Source organism: Bidens hawaiensis, unplaced genomic scaffold (genome assembly GCF_021521415.1).
Source record: "Bidens hawaiensis isolate Kalapana, Puna unplaced genomic scaffold, B.hawaiensis_p1.1 tig00013397_1, whole genome shotgun sequence".
In the NCBI taxonomy this organism is placed as follows: Eukaryota; Viridiplantae; Streptophyta; class Magnoliopsida; order Asterales; family Asteraceae; genus Bidens; species Bidens hawaiensis.
In genome coordinates this window covers 553,655-580,750 of record NW_027492135.1, presented here as the reverse complement: position 1 = coordinate 580,750, position 27,096 = coordinate 553,655, and the positions used below count along the sequence as shown (strand labels likewise).

At 36.4% G+C, this 27,096-nt stretch overlaps 1 protein-coding gene across 1 annotated transcript; it reads right to left on the bottom strand.

The window, feature by feature from the left end:
• Positions 1 to 25,103, bottom strand: LOC143543971 (putative inorganic phosphate transporter 1-9). The gene is made up of 2 exons (XM_077036165.1): positions 24,296 to 25,103; positions 1 to 953 (listed from the first exon to the last, which is right to left on the bottom strand). The coding sequence occupies exons 1-2, from the start codon at positions 25,039 to 25,041 to the stop codon at positions 47 to 49; spliced, it is 1,653 nt and encodes a 550-aa protein (XP_076892280.1). The 5' UTR covers positions 25,042 to 25,103; the 3' UTR covers positions 1 to 46.
• Positions 25,104 to 27,096: the final 1,993 nt, after the last annotated feature.

Here is a 27,096-nt window from a genome sequence, read left to right as displayed (position 1 = left end):
TTTCTTTATTTCATTTCTTCTATTCTCCCAAACTTATTCAACTTTGTTATTTCATTTCCATTCGCGCAAAACTTGTTACATCATTTCTTTTCGGCCAAACCTTATGAGGCCAAAATCTCACGAAACAAACACCGGTAAGCTCATCAACATTCTCATTCTCCTCCAACGACCTACCCATCGTCTCTCTTGTAAAAAAATATGTCACAAAAAACCCTAAAAGACAAACCAAGCCCATGACTGTTAACGTATGCCACTCCTCAAGAGCATGTGGATGATCCGGAGAAGCCAATATAAACCAAACCGACCCAAATATTGCCCCTATTTTTCCAACCGCACCTGAAATCCCATGGCAAGTTGCACGAAACCTAGCTGGAAACAACTCCGCTGGAACTATGAACGTGGTCATGTTGGGACCGAAATTGGAAAAAAAGAAAGTAAGTCCATAGGGAATAATGAAACGGACATCTCGATGATCTACTTTCGTGTGGACATGCTCGAGTGTAAGCAAGCTTATTGCCATGAAAAAGAACCCGACTGCCTGGATCTTGACTCTCCCGATGTAATCGATCATGTAAACGGTCACAAGATATCCAGGGATCGTTGCACAGATTGCAACTAGTGCTTGAAATGTCGCGATTCGCAATGCATTATCATACACATTCATGTGGCTCTTCGCAGTAAGCTGGCTTCTAAATACATGATATTGGAAGAAGTTAAGACTGTAGAAGACGAAATCGATGAGAAACCAATTGATGGATGCCGCGATGAGATCACGACCATGGCGTCGAAAAAATTCCTGAGAGAAGAAAAGGTAGGTGTTCGACATAGCTGCACGAGTGTTTGGTGTGTTCATCATCTCCACATCTTCTTGGATTGTACTCAGTGGTACATTCATTACTTTCCCTATATCTTTTGCTGCCTGTAATGTGTTTTTCTCGACCAAGGCCGTGAATCTACGGAGAAAAAAGCCAGGATCAGTTGATAGTTAAGAAAACCTTACCTTTTTCTTGACAAGACTTATGCTCTTTCTAATTTTGTTTGACGTGGAAACTCAAAGTGAAATTTACACGATTTAGAAAGATATCTATAATGTATGTTGGAAATTTATTATAATAATTGTAATATAAATATGATTACTAAATACAACTGTATTTGAATGAGAAATTGATAAGTTGTAAGAGTTAATTGAATTATTCAAGTCTCATAACTGTTGCATTCAAATTCAACTTAACTTTTATATTTAATGGTGTGCTAACTCAAGGCTTTTGGTTGAGACTTGGCTCATGTATACATACTACCATAGGTCTTGGTTCATTTTTGGTGGAGAGAAAAATTGTTCATGCAATCTCACATACAAGCAAAAGTATTTCCCGACTTTTCGATCTTGCACACTCTTTTTTCAGGTATAGTTTAGGTGCTAGGCTAATCTTGACAGTACAGTCTGCTTAGGCTGGTGTACCCTGTGAAACAGACGGGTTCACCTGGGTGGCCCGAAAATCTGTTTTAAGGGAAACTTGTTTTACACATGCCTCAATAACCTTGTTTCTCGTATTGTTATTTCTTTCTAATCTTTTTGTAATCTAGTTTCTATATTGTAATTTTTCATTTCTTGTTCGTGTATTGTAATTTGGATTATTGTTAATAAAATTTTTAGTTTTTGTTTATTTAATAAACGATTTCCTACAAGCTTAAACAGATTTAAAAAAAACAAAAAAAAAAACACCATTCATTAGTTTATTTCTTTTAAAGTTCCATGGACTTTCAAATAATGAAATAATAATGTTCTCTTTATATTTTTTCCTTTATACCGAGCTGTTCCCTTTTGACATCTTCTATTATTTTTTATAAAATTTTTCCTTTTATCCAATCTATCTTTTAACATTTGTTGACTGATCTCTACCATTGTCGGATTGGTATTAATAAAATTTCCGGTTAAGTTTTCTATTAAATCTCCATTTTATGTAAACCAAATTTTGTATTAATTGACTAATATGCTCTTGTTTCAGAAATGGCGAGTAATGTTTCATCCTCTACTACCGTGTCTACTGGATGCATTATTATTGGATCAACTTGTTCCACCATGGGACCATTGGTTGGTACCCACGCAACCCAACTGTTGCTAACCACGCAGAAAAACCAGGAAAGAATTCTAGTGTGAACTTCAAAAGTTGGTAACAAAAGATGATGTTTCACTTAACCACTTTGAACCTTGTGAGGTTTTTGACCGAGTCTTCCCCTCAACTAGAGGAGGGTGCGGGAGTTCAAGCGTTGAGTGATCTTGATGCTTGGAAGCACTCCGAGTATATTTGCCAAAACTATGTTTTGAATGGCCTTGCTGATAAATTGTACAATGTGTATTGCAAAATACCAACTGCGAAAGAATTATGGGAAACTTTGGAACGCAAGTACAAAACTGAAGATGCGGGTTCAAAGAAATATGAGGTGGGCCGGTTTTTGGACTTTAAGATGATTGATTCTAAAACTCTTATGAGTCAAGTTCAAGACTTGCAAATCTTAATTGACGATATGATTTATGAAGGAATGACTTTTATTGAGACATTCCAAGTGGTTGCCATGATTGAAAAATTGCCTCCAAGTTGGGTAGATTTTAAGAATTATCTTAAACACAAGCGAAAAGAGATGACTGTTGAGGACTTAGTTGTCTGTCTTCGAATTGAGAAGGACAATAGGGTGGTACTAAAGGGAACTCAAGTGGAAATTTCTGCAAAGGAAAATATGGTTGAACATGGTCAATCGCCAAGGGAGTACAAAGGCAACAAGAACCACAAACCGTGTGGCAAAGGCAAGGGTAAGTTTGATCTTGGCCTAGAAAGGGTGGTGTGAAGAAAAAGTTTTCGGCCTTCAAGGGAAAGTGTTATAATTGTGAAGAATTTGGTCACCGTGTTGATCGATGCAACAAACCGAATAAGGAGAGGGAAAACATGATTGATGAAGATGAGAAACTTGTAGCTATGATCACTAATATTACTTATATGATGGATGAGGTAAACTTAGTGTCTAACCACCCTAAGGGGTGGTGGATCGACACTGGGGCTACTCGTCATGTGTGCCCGGACAAGACCCTCTTTAGCAAGTTTTTGAGGAGGTTGTAGGAGACGAAAAACTCTACATGGGAAACTCAGCTATAGCAAATATCAAGGGTGAAAGTGAGGTTAAGGAGTCTTGTGTTCCCGATCTGCGCAAGAGTCTTGTGTTCGAATGGTTACTAAATAAGTTTGATTTTTATTTAGTTTTTGAAAGTGATAAGTTTGTGTTAACTTAGAATGATGTGTTTGTTGGAAAGGGCTATGCCCTTAATAGTATGTTTAAGTTAAATGTAATGGCTGTGACCAAGAATAATATGAATGAAAAGGCTACAACTTCTGCTTACTTGACTGAGTCTTTTAATGTGTGGCATGGTCGTTTAGGTCATGCTAACTATAATTCAATGTGTCGTTTGACTAAACTAAATTACATACCATTTATTACTTTCAACTCAAAAACTAAATGCGAAACATGTGTTTGCCAAAGAAACAAGATCATCATTTTAATCGGTTGAATGAATAACCAAGCCCCTTGACATGATACACGTTGACGTATGTGATCTACTTAAAGTATTTCATCACATTTGTTGATGATTGTACAAGGTATTGTTATGTATACCCAATGTTGTAAAAGTCGTTAGGCGGTCCTAGGTGGTTGACTGGGGAGTTGTGAGTACTCGGGAGTAGTCGGGGATAACTTGGAAAATACCTAAGGAGTACTCGGCCAAGGCGGGGAGTTCCTGATCTAGGCGGGGAGTAATCGGGGAGTACTCGGTCGCCTACTCGGGAGTTTTACAACATTGTGTATACCTACTTAAAAGTAAAGATGAAGCCATGAACAAGTTTTTCATGTATAAAAATGAAGTTGAAAACCAACTAAACAGGAAAATTAAAACTGTAAGAAACAATAGAGGTGGTGAATATGTTGCACCATTTGTAGCTCTATGAGCACAAAGTGGGATTGTTCGTGAGAGTACCCCACCATACTCCCCACAATCTAATGACATTTTCAGAACGTAAGAATCGCACCTTAAAAGAAATAATAAATGCCTTATTGTTGAATTTCGGGTTAAGCCTGGACATGTGGGGGGGGGGGGGGAAACGTTTTATCAGCTAATTATCTTTTGAACAAAATACCTTTCAAGAATAAGGATGTAACTCCTTATGAATTATGGACGGGTAGAAAATCATTTTATAAATACTTGAAAGTGTGGGGTGCCTCGCAAAAGTGGTTGTACCACCACCAAAGGCTCAAAAGATAGGACCCAAAACAATAGATTGTGTATTTATAGGGTATGCTCATCATAGTAGTGCATATCGGTTTCTTATTTATGTGTCAAAGAATCCTGAAATACACAAAAATACTATAATGGAATCAAGGAATGCATCATTCTTTGAAGATGTGTTTCCATGTTTGAAAATGCACATGCTAGCTCATCTACACATGCTAGTTCATCAATGCGTGCTAGTACATCAACACCTGTTGATGAGATTGTTCAAGATGAAACTCAAGAGCAATCTGAGCCTGAGGAGGTTTAGCCAAGAAGAAGCAAAAGGCAAAGGACTGAGAAGTCCTTTGGACCTGATTTTCTTACCTACATGGTTGAGGGTGAGCCCCAAACCTATCAAGAGGCGGTCAACTCTTCAGAATGACCACAATGGAAAGAAGCTATTAAAATGAAATTGATTCTATCTTGCAAAATCATACTTAGGAACTAGTGGATCTTCCACCGGGTTGTAAACCACTTGGATATCATTGGATATTCGAAAAAAATATGAAAACTGATGGTTCCATTGATAAGTACAAAGCAAGATTAGTAATCAAATGGTTTAGACAAAAGGAAGGTCTTGACTGTTTTGATACATACTCACCTATGACTCGAATAACCTCTATAAGGTTGGTGCTTACAATTGCTGCTTTGAGAAATTTGAAAATACATCAAATGGCTGTAAAAATTGCATTTCTAAATAGGGAGTTAGACAAAGAAATATATATGGAACAACCTGAGGGTTTTTCAACTCCTGGCCAGGAGGGTAAAGTTTGCAAACTCGTCAAGTCCCTATATGGTTTGAAGCAAGCTACAAAACAATGGCACCAAGAGTTTGACTAAGCCATGTTGGAAAATGGTTTCAAAATTAGTGCGACAAATGTGTCTACGTGAAAGACACATCTAGAGGTTATGTGATTTTATGCCTGCATGTGGATGATATGCTTATCATAGGGAGTGATGATAAGATGATCAAATCTACTAAAGATATGTTGAAGGAGAGATTTGACATGAAAGACATGGGTTTAGCCGTTGTGATTCTTAGAGTTAAGATCACTAGAACCCAAAATAGTCTTGTGTTAAGTGAATCTCATTATGTAGATAAAATCCTTAAAAATTTCAATGCGGGAGACACGAGTATAGCTCAAACTCCGATTGATACTAGCCAATATTTGCGAAAGAATAGAGGTGAGGGTGTTGCTCAGTTGGAGTATTCAAGGATAATTGGCAGTCTTATGTATCTTATGTCTTGTACCCGGTCGGACTTAGCATATGTTGTAAGTAGGCTAAGTAGATATACTAGTAATCCTAGCTCTGAACATTGGAAGAGTATGACAAAACTATTAAGATATTTAAGATACACAAGAAGTTATGGATTGCATTATGGCCAAGACCCAGCTGTTGTAGAAGGATACAGTGATGCTAACTGGATATCCAACATGAAAGATCGAAAATCCACAAGTGGTTTTGTGTTTACCCTTGGAGGAGCTGCTATACTTTGGAAATCCTCCAAGCAAACGCTTATAGCTAGATCTAAGATGGAATCTGAGTTAATTGCATTGAACAAAGCTGGTGAAGAGGCAGAATGGTTAAACCAATTTTTGGAATATATTCCACGATGGCCAAAACCTGCTACGGCTATTTGCATACATTTTGACTGCCATTCGGCGATCGAAAGAGCTCAAAGTGCAATGTATGACATAATACTATACAACTACTTCTCTTAATAGGAGTTATCACTATTGACTATGTGAAGTCAGGGGATAACATTGCGGATCCACTTACAAAAGGCTTAAGTAGAGAGGTCGTATACAAGTCTTCGAGAGGAATGGGACTAAAGCCCATGAAGTAAGTTTCTACTAAGGAAAACCTATCCTAGAAGAGTGGAGATCCCATGATCTAGGTTCAATAGGACAACCAAACTGTACAAACTGAGGTAACTATGGGGGAGTACCTTAACATATAAAAGGGAGTTCTATACTTCCTAGTCCATTCTGATAATAAATAGTGATATCAAAGGAGGTTAAGCATAACGCTTTTAATGATTTATAAAAAAAAAACACCTATGTGAGAGAGAAGTGGGGGTCGCTTCAAATGGATTTGTGGGGCGCGCAAATCCTAGAGCTCTTGCCGAACCAGGCTAGTGTTCCATGACCATAACGGACACGACAATGAGGGGTTAGCCAGACCAAGAAAAGTGTTTTGTGAAATGTAATAACGTCTACGTCAAAAGGGGTTGGTTCAAGGACATCGCGTCTACTAACCGCTAGGAGACAAAGTATATTTCACAAAGGAGGGTTCAAAGGGAACACCTACTTCTCCTACAGCACTCAACCGTTGTAACTATATTTGACACTTGGGTGTACGGACCGATCTCCTTTCATCTGGAGAATTTTTAGAAATTTATTATAATAATTATTGTAATATAATTATTATTACTAAATGTAACTATATTTGAATGAGAAATTGATAAGTTGCAAGAGTTAATTGAATTATTCAAGTCTTATAAGTGTTTGTATTCAAATTTAACTTAACTCTTATAGTTAATGGTTTGTTAACTCAAGGCTTTTGGTTTGGACATTGCTCATGTATATATACTACCATAGGTCTTGGTTCATTTTTGGTAGAGAAAAAAATTGTTCATGCAATCTCACACACAATCAAAAGTATTTCTGACTTTTCGATCTTGCACACTCTTGTTTCAAAAGTCTTAATACATTAGTTTGAAATTCAGACAAAACTTAATGGGGTTAACTTGTTTTTAACAGAGACACAATGAGAAAAAAAATATAAAAGGTGGGATTGGTAACAAGAATATTTTTATGTGTGTTTATTATCAGTCAACTCAAAAAAAATGGAATTATAATTAAAAATCCAATTTCCAAAATAATAATATACAAGGGAGATGTGAAATTGCCTTTGATCGTATGATAACAAATGGTTCGTTACACGTAGAGGTCATTGAGTGACTCTGCATTTGTATTATATAATTAGAATACACCTGAATAACGTTCTTTATTTCTTTCTTATTCATTTTGTTTACTTTTACCCTTTTTCTTATGTCCTTCTATTTTATTTTCAAAGAAGTTTCTAAAAATGTTTCATTATTTTTACACGTTTATTTTATTTGGAGCTATAAAATAGTCTGGACCATTACGACCGAAAAACATTCGTAATTTCGGAAACAATACTAATATTCATACAGTTTGTATGATTTCCTATCAATTTAAAATACATGTCGATATTCTTTTAGACATCACGAATTTATTTTTTTGTTTTTCTCTTTGGTTGCCATATCAAGTCCTCAAAACGTAACGAAGCGAACTGATACTGATCGTGTCCTCACCGCGAAACATGAGTTCAGTCTTACTAGTTATGATCATAAGAATAAAATTTATACTAGGACCCGAATATGTATTTCACTTAGGACCCAAGAATACTAACAATTAGCCTCTAATGAAACTATGATACAACTAGATCACATACCGTTTGGTATCTATTTTTGTATGCTATGCATACACTTTCATTTGTTTAACTTAAATAAACAAATGGAATTATAGTTTTGTTATTGATATATATATACCACGATATTCATATAATCATATTATCAACATCTTGCTTTCTTGTTATGGGAAAAATAGATAAACTTAAAATGAGAAAATACTTAATTGGAAAATTATTGTTTATTGTTTATGTTTATGTCCACATCATAATAACTGCATCTTGGTCCTCGTAATTAACTTCTTCTTTAATTAGTACTTCTAAGGCTGAGGGGTGTGGGGGGCTCTAATGGGGGCGCGAGTGGGGGCAACAGCCAATAATATTATGACGTGTGACAGAGAGAAAAGGACAGATGCAAATAATCAATGTCACTGGGACACTTGACTTATAAACCACACGAATATTCTTTCTTAGAAAGATCCCTTTTTGCGATAATTGATGACTTGGATACTTGACAGTCGAACCTTCCTACAATCATACCACCTACACAAAGTCATTTGAGGTTTCTGAAACCTAGACCAACTAATTAATAACTTATTGTCTTAGCATTTTTTAACAACTATAACAGTCTTCAAACTATTATTTGCAAAAGATCATGGAAGTTTCAGAGCGGTTGGACCGGGAACTAGCCTGGTTAAGCCTATTGAAACGTTCCCTGTTGAGCCTATTGAAACGTTCCCTGTTGAGCCTATCGGTTATTGGTCGGACAATATTTTCAGTATTCCTTTTCGATCATTTCCTTCCCTTCAAAAACTCATTTTATGGTTCATATTCCTCATCTTATTTATATTTTAATAAACTTACAGAGTCATATCAAAACAGAAAGTATTTTCATATTTTTTTATACTAGATATCGAGCCAGGGGTCTCGCTGGAAGCAGCCTCTCTATTCTTATGGAGTAGAGGTAAGGCTGTCTACATCTTACCATCCTCAGACCCTACCATAGCTTTGCTATTGGTGGGATATACTTGTTAGGATTAAACGCACACACGAAACTGAACACACACGCGAAAGCAATAACGAACACGAGGATTTAACGTGGTTCGGTCTAAACTGACCTACATCCACGGGTGGCAACTAAGTATTTCTTTATTGAGTGACAAGGGATTACAAGTACATATCGTTGTTTAAATAGAGACTACTCTAGGGTTTGTAAATTATTGAACAAGAAATCTAAACCGGGCCGGGCTTCGGTCTGGCCACCCTACACCCGTCTGCCCTTTGGACTTCAAATTATAAATCGGGCCTAAACAAAAGGCCTACGAAACCCAACAATCTCCCACTCGGAGGCCTTGAGCACTCTTGTCTGCACTCCTGATCGTACTTCTTCAATCTAACCATTTAACTTCCTCTAGTTGCCACCGCCTTCTCATCAATGAACTTGAAGGCCCGTTGAAGCTCCCCGGAGCTCCAACACGTCAGTCATGGCTAAAACTGCCCCTGACTCGTTCTCTGTCCCTACCGGCTCCCACTGTAACGAACTACCGGATCCTGAGATAACCTGAGAACAAACACTCTCCAAATTCAGCAAGTAATTCACTGGAGAGACTTTTACAGCTAGAATACTGGTTTTCTTAATCCACTGCCGACCTGGAACTGTAACTGAAAGACGACCTGTGCTCCCACTGTCACGATGTCCCCCAACTGATTTAACCTTCCTAGCTCGTTCATCCTGAATCTTCACTTTGGCTCTGGGTTTGTTACTTGCAAAACGAACCTTCTTCTGCCCACGAGATTCTGTGAACCGGATTTTGTCTTTCACCAAAACTGGATCCACTCCTTTCGGTGACAGATCAACCATATACAATGAACCTTTTTTCTTTCCACGAGCAACCACGAGATTCCCTTTGATTACCTTCCACTGCCCATTCCCGAACTTAACATCATGCCCCTGGTCATCCAACTGCCCAACTGAAATCAAACGTTTCTTCAAACTTGGAATTACCTTCACGTCTTTCAAAGTCCAAGAAGTACCAGCTGAAGTTATCAAATCAACGTCTCCCATACCCGTAACATCTAAAATATCATCATTCGCTAGTCGAACCTTCCCAAAATCCCCAAACTTAAGATTCTTCATCGTTTCACTACAGTGAGTGGCATGAAACGATGCACCAGAATCCATCACCCAAGCATCAACGTACTCTCAACACTGCAAACCAAAGCCTCATCACTACTGACTCCGTCATTTGTGTCGTCTTCTATATTGTTCACCTCTTTCTTACCATTCGGACATTGATTTCTGAAGTGTCCCTTCTCTTTACAATTCCAGCATTCAATATCTTTACGAGTCTTACACTGACTCCTCTTCCTGCTCCCACTGCCTCGCTGTTTTCCCCTACCTCTACCTTCTGTGACTAACATATTTCCTGATGATTCACCTGAACTTCTGCGTCCTGAATCTTCTCCCAGAATCAGGTCTCGAATCCCATCAAATGTAATTTTTGTAGACGAACTACAAAACGCAGTCACCATTTGCGACCAACTTTCGGGTAAAGAGGATAATAACAATAGGCCTTGAACTTCATCATCAAACTTAATGCCAACTGACACTAAGCGGGACATGATTGAATTAAGATTATTGATATGCGTTGTAACTGACCCACCCTCTTTCATTCTTGTTGTCACTAGCTCTCGGATAAGATAGACCTTATTCGCTGCCGAATGCTTCTCATACATGTTAGATAGTGCCTCCATCATACCATGGGCTATGGTTTCTTTCATGATGTTAAACGCGACATCTTCCGACAACGAAAAAGTAATGCAAGCCCTAGCCTTCTTGTCTAACTTCTTCCAATCTGCTTCTGACATCTTTTCTGCTTTTTTATCCTCAAGCACTACATCCAAGTCTTTCTGACAAAGTATCGCTTCAATCTGCATCTTCCACCAACCAAACTTCTGTCCGTCAAACTTCTGTATCGAAACCTTTCCATCTTCTGCCATGAAAATGACTAAACGAAAAAAAACTAGATAAAAACAGAGACAGACACAACAATGGCACGGGCCTGAACTTAACGGCTGTTCTACTGAACTCTGTTAAAAAATCAACCTATTCAACGCAGTGGAATAACGAACCGAAAATCAGAAACTGAAAATTTTAAACTGAAACGATAAAACTTGACAATCGCAGTTGGCACTGGTTCCCCGTTTCTTTAAACGACTTCTTCTAACTTAACAACTGTTATTCAATAAAATAGGATCTTGATTCAACGCCCCGTACTTTGCAAGATAGGATTTCGACTTAAATTAACTTTTTGGCAAAGCTACCAAAAAATATTAATATAACCCAAAGTAATTCAATCACACCCTATCCTTTTTCTTTTTACGGCTCAATACCATAAAAAATTTGGTCCAAAACTTCTTCCAAGTTCACGGCTCAAATAAAAAAAGGGAGATCAAAAAATAGGCCCAACAGTATAACTTGTAACTAAGCAAAAACCCAAATCTCATGCTCCTGCCTATCTGCCAAACTTATGACCTTCTTTGTAAGACCCCGAATCCCAGGAATCCTACAGTTGGTAATCATATCCAAGATTCATACCAATTTAAAACCATGTAAAATTCGTTTTATTTAAAACCGATTCAGAGTAAATAACAGCGGAATAATAAGTATCAAGATTCCCAAAAACTTAACAAAATTTTAACCCACAACAATTCATTTTATTTGAAAACCAGATCAGAGTATAAAATCAGCAGAAAATCATAAGTACTAAAACAAGTTCCCCAAACCCGGGGACTATGCCCAAAACCAAAATTAAATAAAACTAGTAATAATTGAAAAGAAACAGTGTTCATTATTTAAATCCCTGACTAGATATGCCTTCAACCGTCCAAGTAGTCTCGAGCACGTCCAAGCGGTGAGCGTCCTCTTCTTAACCTGAAACTCACACTAACATACACACAAAGTCAGCTTAAGCTGAGTGAGTTCAAGTTTTAATAATTGACATTTTTATAAATCATCCCAAGAATTTAAATATAAAACGGGATATGAACGGTTAGGCCAAAATAAACGATAAGTCGTCATACTTATATATCTATAGAATCATATCCCTATACATGACATCCAACTAATAACATCAGGGTCGAGCACACGTACAATCCAAACACGTAACATTCCATCCAAGTAATAACATCAGGGTCGAGCACACGTACAACCCAAACATGTAACATTCCATCAACGTATGCAAACACAAAGTAGGCATACGCAAACATCCTTAGTCGATAACGACTAATAAACATCGCCAATTATTGGCCATAAAATAACACATATATAAACATACATAAATATCATCCCAAGGCATACTCTATACAAGAAAGCCCATGCAAAATAGTTTAAACGGTTCATCAAGCAAAATCAGTTAGGTGTGTATGCTAGCCCAAAACTTGAAAAGAGTGAAAAGGGGCATCATGAACTCACCTGACACAAGGCACGAAATCACCACGAGCTAGAGAACTCCTAAGTATCCCCACAACTCAAACGCCTGTTGGTTTACAAACAATCATTACTAACAATACCGAAAAGACTCGTTTATCCTACGAGACGTTCTAACATGGTTCGAGTTGCCTAAAGTCTCGACCTCATCAAGTTCAATTATAACAGCCCCCGGGGCCTTATATTCATCAAAACCACCCCTTAGGTAATCCCGAGAACAAAGAATTCCCCAAATTACCCCCGGAAGTGCTAGGTGAGATGAATACGCGCGTTTAAGAGTTGTTTAGGCACTTAACATCCAACTCAGCCCCTTGTGGGCCAAATTTGATAAAATCACAGCCTACTCGCCCACACGACACTACACGAGTTGGATGGGTCGGTAGCTCGCAAGCACAACGCACCAAGTATTCAATAAACGCGAATTTGCGTTGTACCGACCCGATTGAGTAACCGACAACCAATTCAGCCCCATTACCTTTAAAAATCAGTTTCTTAAAGCCCACAACTCATACCGAGGCTACAACATTCGAACTAGTTGTTAGTTCCCTCAAACAACGCGCTAGACATCACAATTCACAAACTAGTCAACCGAATACTAGTTTTCAAGCTACAACTAGTTGACCAATCAAACGAACACCAATGCACATGATTTTAAAGTATGTTATATGGAACATACCTAAGAAGATTGTGGTGCGAAAACCTTAGCCGAAACAGCCCCGAAACTGCCCAATTGGACAGCCACCCGGTAAGCCTAAAACAAGCGGTTTAACGATCAATACGCGATGTATAAGGATGGTTTATGGTGTAAAAGACTAGAGGGGACATGGGACTAACCTTGAATTGAAGTTTTACACCCCAATGTTGGCTGGAAAAAAGAAAATCGTGGCCTTGAGCTACTGCCCTGGTTGCGATCGGCTGGAACAAAGAGGAAGGCTAGGGTTTTGTTAACATATTATAAAAGTTACACTCTAGCCGCCTGAGTTGAAAGGATGTAGCAATATTGGATGAAAAGTAAGTTATTTTAACGTACCGGGATGACGAGAGTGTCCCCGAGAAAGGCCAGATAAACCCCGAGAGATGTACATACTTTACATGCTTTGAATCATTGAACCGAAATTAACGGGCGTTACATTCTTCGTGGTAAACCCTAGAGGTTCTCTGCCGGTGACCTTTAATTCTTTCTTTGCTCGGTAATGAAAGCTGATGACTTAAATTTTCTGCAATCCTCGCGCGTCGGCTTAACTGCCCTACACAGCGATTTGTTGCGGAGGTAAACGGTGGTCGATAAAGCTTTCGAAATAAGAAACAGAACCTAAAACTCCAGCAACTATCCTTCCTGCCGCGGCGCAAAGAAAACAGACTGTGGGTATCGCAGCGAAACCCTAGCTCCGACTCTTGGTGCGGCGACGACGTACGAGACTGGTTCAAAAAAAACGTGTTCTTCGTGTGATACGAACCTAAGCTCTGATACCACTTGTTAGGATTAGACGCACACACGAAACTGAACACACACGCGAAAGCAATAACGAACACGAGGATTTAACGTGGTTCGGTCTAAACTGACCTACGTCCACGGGTGGCAACTAGGTATTTCTTTATTGACTGACAAGGGATTACAAGTACATATCGTTGTTTAAATAGAGACTGGTCTAGGGTTTGTAAATTATTGAACAAGAAATCTAAACCGGACCGGGCTTCGGTCTGGCCACCCTACACCCGTCTTCCCTTTGGACTTCAAATAATAAATCGGGCCTAAACAAAAGGCCTATGAAATCCAACAATACTGAGTACGATGATTCTATACTAGATATATAAACTGTCTTAATTTTATTTTATTTACAACATCATCTGATTGTTTCTAAATCTAATCCAACCAGTCCGACGGTAATACAACACCGCCAATCTTGATCAACTTAATATCAATGGCATTACAAAGGTTTTTGTACAAAACAGCAAGAATAACAGTGCTCCAACTAATCAGAATTTTTTTTCAAAATAGGAAATTAAAGAAGGGTGAAATGGTTTTTAGGAGAGAGAAATGGTTGTAATGGTTTATAGGAGATCCGCCATTTAAAATGGCGGATCTCAGATTATATATAGGTCATGTTAGTTTGTGACGGGTGAGGTAGACAACTATTGGGTGTTCCGCCATTTGAAATGGCGGATGTGATACTTTATTGTGTGTTCCGCCATTTCAAATGGCGGATGTCACTTTTCTGATTCGCCACTTTGACTGACGATTCACGTTTCCCAAAATAGCTTGCCCCTATGTGTAAAAAAGACATCTGCCATATGAAATGGCAAGTGTCGTCTTGACATCCGCCATTTCAAACGACAAGTGTGAACTGTACATGTACTAACAGATTTGACCATTGATTGACAAGCATAATGCCCCATTTTTCTTTTTATATTTATTAATATATGTTTTTTACTTTTATTTTATTTTTAAAAAGACATTATTTATAAATAATATAATTAATTATTAAAAAATAATTTATATGTTAAAAGGACTAATCTGTTCTTACTTTTAATTGTTAATTGTTAATAATTAATTAGCATTATCTAAAAAGCTAATAATTAGTATTATTAATTAAAATTAGAAAACTAATAAATATAAAAATTGAGTTACTACCATAAAGCAATGGCTCGTACGGTTCGATCTACAACACAACAATTGAACATTTGAAATAGTTATCTACTTACTCAAATCAAAAGTTCGTATAATCTAATAAACCAAACATGTAACTCATGAATCTTTTTTCAAAATACGAAATTAATAATACTAATTAATTTTAATAATAGTGAGAGGTAGGAGGTTCAAAGCTCACTATTACCAATTTATATGGGAGATATGAGGGATAACCCTGGCTTGCCAGGGTTCGAGTCTTGATCTCACCCGGTTTTACTGGCTCCTCGCTGTCGTGCCGTTTGGCGGGCGTGAGGGTCGGGTTTTATCCGGGGAATCCCTCAATAGGTGGACCGCTAGGGGCTCCGTCCGTCCGGACTCGTGGCCGGCTCAGACTACCTTTAGCCATTGGGGGCCGCGTACAGAGTACCTGACGTTACTTAGTTGGTCGTTCCAAAAAAAAAACCAAACATTTGAAATAGTTCTCTAATTACTTTTATTTATATTTATTAGCTTTTTAATGTTAATTAATAATACTAATTATTAGTTTTTTAATAATACTAATTAATTATTAATAATTATAAAAATAAAAATAAAAACAGATTAGTCCTTTTAGTAATACAAATTATTTTTTTAATAATTAATTATATTATTTTTATAATTAATGTCTTTTTAAAAAATAAAATAAAATTGAAAAACATATATTAATAAATATAAAAAGAAAAATGGGGCATTGTGCTTGTCAATCAATGGTCAAATCTGTTAGTACATATACTGTTCACACTTTTCATTTGAAATGGTGGATGTCAAGACGACACTTGCCATTTCAAATGGCAGATGTCTTTTTTACACATAGGGGCAAGCTACTTTGGGAAACGTGAATCGTCAGTTAAAGTGACGGATCAGAAAAGTGACATCCGCCATTTGAAATGACGGAATACATAATAAAAGTATCACAAATGGCGGAACACCCAATAGTTGTCCACCTCACCCGACACAAACTGACATGACATATATATAATCTGAGATCCGCCATTCAAATGACGGATCTCCTATAAACCATTACAACCATTTCTCTCTCCTAAAAACCATTTCACCATTTTTTAATTTTCGATTTGGAAAAAAAATTCCAACTAATCATATCATATTCATTTAAATCATTTGGGTGATTTAAAAATTTAACAAGGACCCAATTGTTGTCGGATTCAGAAAATATTGTTCCACCGATTACAAGTAAAATTACTGCTCTTGCTCGTTGCATACATCGAAGTTCTCGGTAGGAATATCAAGAAGTTAAGTTGCCTGAGTGGCTTTTAGAATAAATGTCGAGTTTAGTCTTTGCGATCTCATTTCATCACTGGTGATCATATTACTGGTTAATTCATAAAAACTTGATATAATTTCCTCGTTTGACTATTAACGTTCAACGCCACACAATACAGTACCATCAATCGTAAACCGAACAAAGTTTCCACATCTTGTAAGGCTACATTTACTTTTCCGAATAACATATGAAACGTGTGTGTTGCTAGACACATCTTTCAACTAGTGAAGATATTAGAGCATCGTCAACCCTCGGGGTCTCACATTGAACGAACACCCTTGAAACTAGCCACACGTATAAAATGCTTTACATCATCAGAGATTGGATTTTCATGAATTTGTAATACTACTATTCTTTGTCACCCCATATCAACCTAAGTACACAAGCATCTTTCAAAGTCTCTGGTTGATTAAAAGCATAACTGGTTGTATGATTATTTGTTAAGAACAACAAATCATTTGCTAAAGGACTTAAAACTTAAACACAATGCTAATTTTTTAGCATGGTCAGAGAAAATAATATTGAAACACTTACAGAAATTATAAGGTGATCTAAGGGTTGGAAGAAATGTTAATGAATTTATTTTATTATAAATGAGGTAGCTGCCATTTTTAGTGGAGAACTAGCTGCGGTGCGACGGAGGTGTGAACCCATAATTAAAGAAACTAAGGACGTCCAAACGTTACCACGAAATAGGTCGTTGATTAGCATTAATGAAGTTACAAACCGAAGTAATTATTCATAGTGTGTGTGGAATCGAAAGAAATACAACTATGAAGAAGGGTATTTTGGGTTCGTCCCAAAATTCTTTGCCTTGCAGTCTTGCACTCCATGCCACAAGTAATGAATAATCATTGTAGAACGATAAATAGAGGTCAAATTTTATTGTATTTTGATTTAAAAAGGATTACTTATGGCATTTTTGCTTGTATTAGTGTGCTAAACGAATTGCATATATATGCTATCATATGTCCATTCCCTTCAAGATACCATTTTTCTCCACAATATATTAGACCTGTTATATATTTGTTTTGTCAGTTGTATGAATAAATGTTTTTGTAATGTAATAATGTTGAACATGTTACCTAGTTGCCATTTGTTGATGACAAGTTGGTTTGGGCCTGCTCCAACTCGACAACCCTGTTTACATATTATTTTACATTGTCACATGAACTTAGATTGGGCTTGTTTTCAACTCCAACAGTCCTGTTAACGTCAACTTAGAATGTTCGTCTTTTAGGAATATTGGATTTTAATAATCCTTACTTTGATCCATTGGCCGGCGATAAGCCTAACTTAAGAAATAATTTTTGACGGCCCCAAATTTTAACCTATTTTCTCCATTGAGCCTTTTTTTAACGGAGTTTAAATTCATTAGTTTTTGTTTCTCCATTGAGCCTTTTTCAACGGAGTTTAAATTCATTAGTTTTTGATGATGTGAATGATGACACAGATAATATTGGGCCCGCACCATCAGAAAAGGTTTTGTTACCGAAAACCACCAACCATGACAAAATATCACCGTGACCACTCCACCGCCATCAAGGGCTTCGAATCGGAACCCGACAACGATAGACGACGGCGAACCACCATCATGCCAATGCCGCCTATGGTTCACAATGGAACCTGGGCTGCGATAGAGAGCCGTATAGCCATTGGCAATAGTATATCGGAAAAGGTATAACCCCCCGCGTTGTCGGGAAGGGGGGGGGGGTGCTGGTGAAACCGCAACTGAAGAAAGTAATGGTGTCCAAACAACACCACAAATCGGTCATTTTAATCAAAGAAAGTTTTAGAAGGCTCATAGCATTAACTCATTATAGCTGCGAATATATTGTCACACCGAAACAATCACACCGAAACAATGAACACATCAATATTTTTCGGATCATAATTGGCTTCGACCATTTAAAAGTCAAAGTCATCAAATTAGGGTAAAAATCAGTTGCAATTTTCATAATAGGCTCAGGCAATCACCATTTCCCTCAATGCTCAGCTATGCATCATCGCATCAACATCAAGAAATTTTTAGAAAGCTCGGAAATGATAGCTCATCGAGTCATTGTAGCTGCAAATAAATTGTCGTGCCAAAACAATGAACACAGCACTATCAGAATATATTGAACTTTCGTTCATTTATGCTTGTTTCTTAATAAACCAACTTAGTAGTGACAAACACACAATGAACCAAAAAGCAATGCCCTTGTTTCTTAATAAACCAATTTCGTAGTGACAAACAAAAGGCAATAGAACCTATCACAACTCAGTTCTCTCAATCATTTAATTAAATGCATCTTCGATTCAAACTCATCTTTTAAATGCAGTTATCCATCACTAAACAACAACAACATAGTCTCTACTGAAACTCTACAAAACTCTCTACTCAAAACATAAAAAATGGATTATTCCTCTTCTTCAGATATATACCAGAAGATGTTCAAGAACAAACCCAAGCAATATGGATGAGAGAGTGGAAAATGTTGCCTAGAAATATAAGAAATTAAGATGAAGATTCTGAATAAAAATCAAACTATAACTGAATTGCAAAAGGTATAAATTTCATTAGATATATATAGAACACAAATCGTTCATGTATTAATGCTGATTACAATTTCAACCCTTCTGCAATACATAAATATTAAAACTAACTAAAACATAGTTTGAAACTTTATATAACTACCCTAAACTTTACATGGAAGGAATTAATTCTAACATTCACATCCTTAATCATGAACATGTAAAGATAGAGTCTTCTGATCTTCAAGTCTTCTATCTTCGTCTTTTCACGCCATTATTCTTTAATCCTTAAACTTTGGCTTCGTTCATTTCTTTAAATGCTCTATTTGATTTAATTCACACGAATTCGTTTGCTTATCATGACTTTATTTCTTCTGACGATTTGTTTCTCACGACTTGCTTTTCATTACTTGCTTCTCGTGATTTGCTTCCCACTACTTGCTTCTCACGATTTGCTTATCACTACTTGTTTCTCACGATTTTGCTTCATTCGATTTGCTTCTCACGACCATGGCTTCTCATAACTTCATTTTGCTTCTCACGAACTTTGCTTCACACGATCCTTGCTTCACACGAGTTTCTTCTACATTTTGATCAATGTTGTAAAATTAGGTCTCCAAGGCCGAATACTCCCTGACTACTCGCTACAAGGTATGACGCCGAGTAGAGTTTCTTCAACTCCGCCTAGTTACTGAGAATCGATCAAATGTGATCAACGCCAGCCAGAATCACATCTAGTCGGTTAACTTAGGACGATTTTGACCTAAAAACGAAAACATAATTCATAGTTAAATAATATTATAAAAAAATATCAGTTTTTTTAGTTAATGATTAGTAGATTTTAAAATAATTAAGTATTTAAAAATATATGTTCTATTATTTATATCGATATTCACTTATTTTGTTATAAAATATTAGCGTACTTATGATATTTGACATATATATAATATCCAAAAATTAATTTTCTTTATATTCACCATTTCCGAGTACTCTCCGAGTACACCCAACTCCCCAGTCGGCCGCCTAGGGTCCGCCTAGCGACTTTTGCAACCTTGATTTTGATCATATCTCATGATCAACTTTTGTCTTCTCTATATCAACATTAAGAGGGTAGGCTATTCATCTTCACTTTCAACTAAGAGAGCCTTACCATTTTTGTGTTTTCTATTTGGACATTTGTAGGCATAATGTCCAACCTTACCACATTTGTAAGACACAATGCGAGACTTATCTTTTGTGCCCGCTGTGGGGTGCTCACTATTATTTTCTTGTGGTTTATTGTCAGATATTTTTGATTAAGGAGGTCTCCTCTCTATCTTGGTAATATTTCATGCCTCGTCCTCATGACGAGTGGAATTTACCTCATCCACGATTTCCAAGTTGTTGGCCACGACCATGTTCATTATCGTGTCGAGTGAACAAGAGTTATCTTGATAATCAGGTACAATTCCTCTTTTAGACTTAATCCTTTCTCCAAAAGGTTTAAGTCTCCTGATGACATCATCTATGGGTACACTGTCTAGATCCGTAAATTCCTCTATTGAAGCAATTATTTGCAAAACTCTATCCAGCATAGAGGTTAAGATTTTTTTTACTAACGTGGGTTGTTCGAATTTTGCACCACAGCTAGTTGATTTACTTGTTAACAATATTTGTTAGCCTCGTTGTGAAAGAATCAATAGTCTCATCGTCTTTCATTTGTAACTTATCTAACTCAGACTTGATGCTTTGCAACCGAGCCTGTTGCATTTGTGTTGCACCAAGATGTCTTGTTTTAAGTGCATCCCACACTTCTCTTGCAGTTTTACATTCTGCCACTTGTAGAAGTAGATCTTCTGATAGAGTTTGAAACAAAAATGCAATTGCACACTTGTATTTCTTGATGACCGCATTTGTTTCAATAGTGGGCTCTATTGCTTCCCAAAGACCCTTTGCATCTAATATGATCTTCATTCGAATCGCCCATATTGTATAATTTGTGGACTTTAACATAGGGCATTGGTAAGGATTTCAAGAGAATTCTTATCCTTTGGTGTTTCTAACATGATCATCAGTCAAGAATAATAATTATACACAAAGTACAATTTAAGGTTCCAATACCCTCTTAAACTTATAAGAATCAAAAGAAAAGTTTGCAAAAAACTTGGTTCTCTTTAAACAAAGATTACATCTTTGTATGATAAACTAAATAAACCTTAAACCAAATATAATAATGGATACCCACAATCCAATATTTGGCTTAGTTTATCAAAATTTGGTTTCTTAAATAAATATAAAGAACAAATTCCTTATAAATGAATTTTTTAAGCAAAACAATTATCTAACAAGTCCTAATGATATGATGCTTTAACATAAAGGATTATTAGGTTACTTGGCTAGGGTTAAAATGGTCCAGAACAAAATTTAATAAATCACAACAAATGTGTTTCTGGGTATCTTTTGTTCGACCGGGTGTAGCAACACAAAAAGGTGTGCCCCTTTTACAATCAAAACACAACAAACAACAAACGTTTGCTATTAACCAAATCACAATTTGATTCTTTTGTTTATTATTATAAAGACAAAACCAATTAGAGTGGCTTTAATTCACCAAAAGAACAAATCCAATGGCCTTTCTTCCTTGTTTGACCGTGAAACATAACAGGTCCAACCAACACCACAAACTTGAATTTCAATTGTTTCAAGCAATACGTTCACCAACGTTGATGGTTTATCAAACTAGAAGATATTTGACATATATATAATATCCAAAAATTAATTTTCTTTATGTTCACCATTTCCGAGTACTCTCCGAGTACACCCAACTCCCCAGTCGGCCGCCTAGGGTCCGCCTAGCGACTTTTGCAACCTTGATTTTGATCATATCTCATGATCAACTTTTGTCTTCTCTATATCAACATTAAGAGGGTAGGCTATTCATCTTCACTTTCAACTAAGAGAGCCTTACCATTTTTGTGTTTTCTATTTGGACATTTGTAGGCATAATGTCCAACCTTACCACATTTGTAAGACACAATGCGAGACTTATCTTTTGTGCCCGCTGTGGGGTGCTCACTATTATTTTCTTGTGGTTTATTGTCAGATATTTTTGATTAAGGAGGTCTCCTCTCTATCTTGGTAATATTTCATGCCTCGTCCTCATGACGAGTGGAATTTACCTCATCCACGATTTCCAAGTTGTTGGCCACGACCATGTTCATTATCGTGTCGAGTGAACAAGAGTTATCTTGATAATCAGGTACAATTCCTCTTTTAGACTTAATCCTTTCTCCAAAAGGTTTAAGTCTCCTGATGACATCATCTATGGGTACACTTTCTAGATCCGTAAATTCCTCTATTGAAGCAATTATTTGCAAAACTCTATCCAGCATAGAGGTTAAGATTTTTTTTACTAACGTGGGTTGTTCGAATTTTGCACCACAGCTAGTTGCTTTACTTGTTAACAATATTTGTTAGCCTCGTTGTGAAAGAATCAATAGTCTCATCGTCTTTCATTTGTAACTTATCTAACTCAGACTTGATGCTTTGCAACCGAGCCTGTTGCATTTGTGTTGCACCAAGATGTCTTGTTTTAAGTGCATCCCACACTTCTCTTGCAGTTTTACATTCTGCCACTTGTAGAAGTAGATCTTCTGATAGAGTTTGAAACAAAAATGCAATTGCACACTTGTATTTCTTGATGACCGCATTTGTTTCAATAGTGGGCCATATTGCTTCCCAAAGACCCTTTGCATCTAATATGATCTTCATTCGAATCGCCCATATTGTATAATTTGTGGACTTTAACATAGGGCATTGGTAAGGATTTCAAGAGAATTCTTATCCTTTGGTGTTTCTAACATGATCATCAGTCAAGAATAATAATTATACACAAAGTACAATTTAAGGTTCCAATACCCTCTTAAACTTATAAGAATCAAAAGAAAAGTTTGCAAAAAACTTGGTTCTCTTTAAACAAAGATTACATCTTTGTATGATAAACTAAATAAACCTTAAACCAAATATAATAATGGATACCCACAATCCAATATTTGGCTTAGTTTATCAAAATTTGGTTTCTTAAATAAATATAAAGAACAAATTCCTTATAAATGAATTTTTTAAGCAAAACAATTATCTAACAAGTCCTAATGATATGATGCTTTAACATAAAGGATTATTAGGTTACTTGGCTAGGGTTAAAATGGTCCAGAACAAAATTTAATAAATCACAACAAATGTGTTTCTGGGTATCTTTTGTTCGACCGGGTGTAGCAACACAAAAAGTTGTGCCCCTTTTACAATCAAAACACAACAAACAACAAACGTTTGCTATTAACCAAATCACAATTTGATTCTTTTGTTTATTATTATAAAGACAAAACCAATTAGAGTGGCCTTAATTCATCAAAAGAACAAATCCAATGGCCTTTCTTCCTTGTTTGACCGTGAAACATAACAGGTCCAACCAACACCACAAACTTGAATTTCAATTGTTTCAAGCAATACGTTCACCAACGTTGATGGTTTATCAAACTAGAAGATATGTTTTCTTTTTCTTTTCCAATTACTACAAACAGAAACACAATTCTGTTTCAGTGAAATTGACCAATTCGAATAGGCCGGTATGATCATTTTTGGTAAATCCAAAATTGTAGCCGATGATTACATGAATCCAATTTCGAATTCTGTTGAATCACTCAACCAAATCCGCAAAGACCTAATTGCTTACTGAATCCAATTCCAATGATGATTCTATGATCAGCCTATTGCAAATCTTCAAATCAGCGGGCAATTAAACGTGGCTCTGATGCCAATTCGTTGCCTAGAAATGAGCAGATAGCAATGAGTGCTTGGAATTTTGCGATCTGCAATGCATCTTTGTAAAGATTAATGTTTTCTTTCCGTTTCATATGGCCGCTAAATGCATGGTATTGGAATATGTTGAGACTGTAGAAGACAATATCGATGAGGAACCAGTTGACAGATGCGGCGATGAGATCTCGACCATGTCGTCGAAGAAATTCCCTAGAGAAGAAAGGGTAGGTGTTCGACAAAGCAGCACGAGTGTTTGGAGTCTCCATCATCTCGACATCTTCCTGGATTGTACTAAGTGGCACATTCATCACTCTCCCTATATCTTTTGCTGCTTGTAATGTGTTTTTCTCGACCAAAGCCGTGAATCTGTAATTTTTACGGTGTTAAGTCTTTCTTGATTACAAGATGTAGAACTAGGTAATTCCTTTTTATATATCAGTAAAATAAATTATTTTGTAGCGATTGTGTTTTTTTAACAATTACAGTAAAATAAAGACACAAGAAAATAAAAATAAAAATTGTGTATTTAGATTACTAAAATGAATTTAAGTAACAACTTATTAAAGCAATCTAAACTATTTGTTAAATGAACTGTTAATAAATGATGATCTTGACCTCCAAATAATTCATTGTCCACCCTAATAAAAATCTTGAATGTGCGTTTGTTGTTTCATGATACACTTGTACCACAAAAAATTATCTAGTTTTATGAATCTTTCCAAAAACCATCTAGAAATACTATTGGTTAAAGTTCCTAGATAGAAAGAATTAAGGATCAGTTGTTCATACCGTGCGGTTTCAGGCATCTTCATCCGCCAATAGTAAGTCATAGATGCTGGAATTGCACCAAACATGAGAATGAGCCGCCATGCCAAGTCCGCCTCAGGTGGGACCGGAGCATTGGTTACTGGTGGTGCGAGGTCGGACGGCCTCTTTAGCCTGTACTCGTTGGCACTAGCTTTAAAAATGGAGCACACTATCATGGAAACAAGCGAACTCAAAAGTATCCCAAACCCTTGCATGGAGAACACACCCGCAATAAACGCTCCACGAGTCCGCTTGTTAGCGAACTCCGCCATAATAGTAGCCGATAACGGGTAATCCCCTCCTATTCCAATCCCGAGCAAAAACCGAAAGAACCCAAGGCTAACAAACACCATTGATGTCAATTTAGATAGTGAAAATCCGCATCCAATAGACCCCACCACCATCATCACCAGAGAAATTCCGTACACACGGCGTCGTCCGACACAATCACCAAGCCGGCCGAAGACCAGTTGACCAATCACGGCCCCCATTAACGCGACGCATATCATCGTCGAGTTAATGACTGTTGGAACCTCAAACCATTTCTTCTGGTCCACGTCTCTATGTATCTCAGGATAATATATCCTTCCTATCATCCTCATGATAAGAGGGATACAAAACAAATCGTAACTATCTGTAAACAAACCCATACCTGCGATTATGATCGCTTTAAAATGGTAATATTGTGTCTTGGCGACATCAAGAGCTGATAAAACTTTGAGCGCCATTTTTCAGATTAGTTTATGGATTGGTTCAAACAGAAGACTTTATAAGAAATATAAATAACAAAATATAAATGATTGGAAACTGCCTGGGAGTTTCCAAGTTACAAATTTTTAGCATATGCTTCCGAAGACTTTTGAGATAAACAATATCTAAGTGAATAGGTTTCATGTTTGTTTGTGTGATTCATATTGTGGTGCCCATTTGGTTGTATTAACATGACAAGTGAATTTAATGTTTTGACATCATATATAATAATAACGGGTTGGTTACTGCCATTTTTAATTTGATTTTACTCTCTATTATCATTAATATTATTTCATTTTAACTTTATTTTTAAAACAGTGATTGAAACTACCCCCGACATCTGAGCGAGTCTTTTTAAGATGGGATGTCAATTGTTAATATTGATTTTGACATCTCAAGCTTGACCACACAAGAACACAGGGGCGGATCTACCTTGATGGTTGGTGGTGCACGGGAACTCCCGAGTTTTGAAATAGTAGTGTAATGCTATATATAAATTCTGGAGTGCACCACCTTATAAAATTAAAATGCACCCTCTAAACAAATTAGAAAAATAATGGAGCGGCTAAGATGTTGGTTGTTAACATTATAGTCTCGTGTTTGATTCTTGTTAACATTGGAGTGGCTAATGCCTTTATTTTTTAACTTATATCTCATTTCATGATTAAATTTATTTGTTTTTAACTTTTTATAAATAGTTTTTTATCTAGTAAGTTAATATTAATACTTTATGAAGTATTAATATTTGTAACTTGGATGCAAAGCGTGTAATACTAACACTCCTTTAATTAGCAAATCACTCACGATGCAAAGCGTGTAAAAGTAGAGAGGGGGGTGAATAGTTTCTTTACTGAATCTAATTTTAATGAGCTAATGACTTTGTTATACTCTTTTCAAAACTTATAAAGAAATAAACACAAATAAGTAAAGAGTTTAGGGTTAGAGATAACACAACTAGATTTCTAGAGGTTTAAGTGAATGTTAACTAATTCACTCTACCTCTACCTCTACGTCCTCTCCACGATCCAGGATCGAGAGTTTTCTTCACTAGTCGTCTCCCTAAAATGGTAAGGATCACCAATAGAATCGTGTCACTCTTCAAAAGAAGTGATCACCTTCTTCACCAAGTACTTAGTTTTACAATTTATTCTAATCTCACTATATCAAGATAGTTAGTCTTCTCCTAACACTAATTAACTGTACATCAAAATAGAGTTACCAACCCAATACAAAGCAATACTATGTGAAGGTAGTATGTTCCCATCTCAAATCATCAACTAATGATGAATCCTTACTTGTCAAAACATTAGAACAACCTCTTGTGTTGACCCCTCAAATTAAAAGTAAGATGGTTGGAAATTGGCTTTGAAAAGCCCTTCTTTTTGCTATACACTTTGATCTCTTCATTATATAATTGAAGTTTGATTAGACTTGATTAATGGAAGAGATTAGCCTTGAATTGTATAAGTAAATATTGTAGAGCAAAAAGATGAAGACTTAGTTTGGATAAGTCTTCTATTTATAGCCAAGTATGTGAGGGACAAGGATAAGGGACTAGTGGCCAACGATCGCTTTGGACTTACCAATACGAACATTGTCTGTGGTCATTGTCTTCAATTTTTGGATTCTAAGGTTAACCAACACATGTGGGAACATGTCCTTATCACTTCCCACTTCTTTGTATAACACAACCCAAGTATTTCACCAATTTGGTTAAACATAGTTTTTAAATTTTAACCCTTACCTTCTTTGAGTTTGACTTGCCCATGTGGTGAGTTTAGTTGTTCGATGCATGGATAGAATAGAAAACTTACCAAGAGTGAAAAAAGTCTTTTAAATATTTGAAATTCAAATATTTTTATATTTAAACAAATGTTTTTAAATATATAATTTTATAAACTTTTCCTAAGTTTATAAATACTAACAACCTATCATAATTAAGTTGTTAATTGATCTTCAACGGATTAATCCTATAATTTCTTCATCTTCGTATAAAAATCTTGATTTAACTTTTAGTAAACATAAACTTGATA

Bases quoted from the DNA above. Each gene is read 5' to 3' on its own strand.
- LOC143543971 (XM_077036165.1), bottom strand. From the start codon at position 25,041: ATGGCGCTCAAAGTTTTATCAGCTCTTGATGTCGCCAAGACACAATAT. The intron at 954-24,295 runs GTATGAACAACT...TTTTCTCCGTAG, and splicing joins AAGATGCCTGAAACCGCACG to ATTCACGGCCTTGGTCGAGA.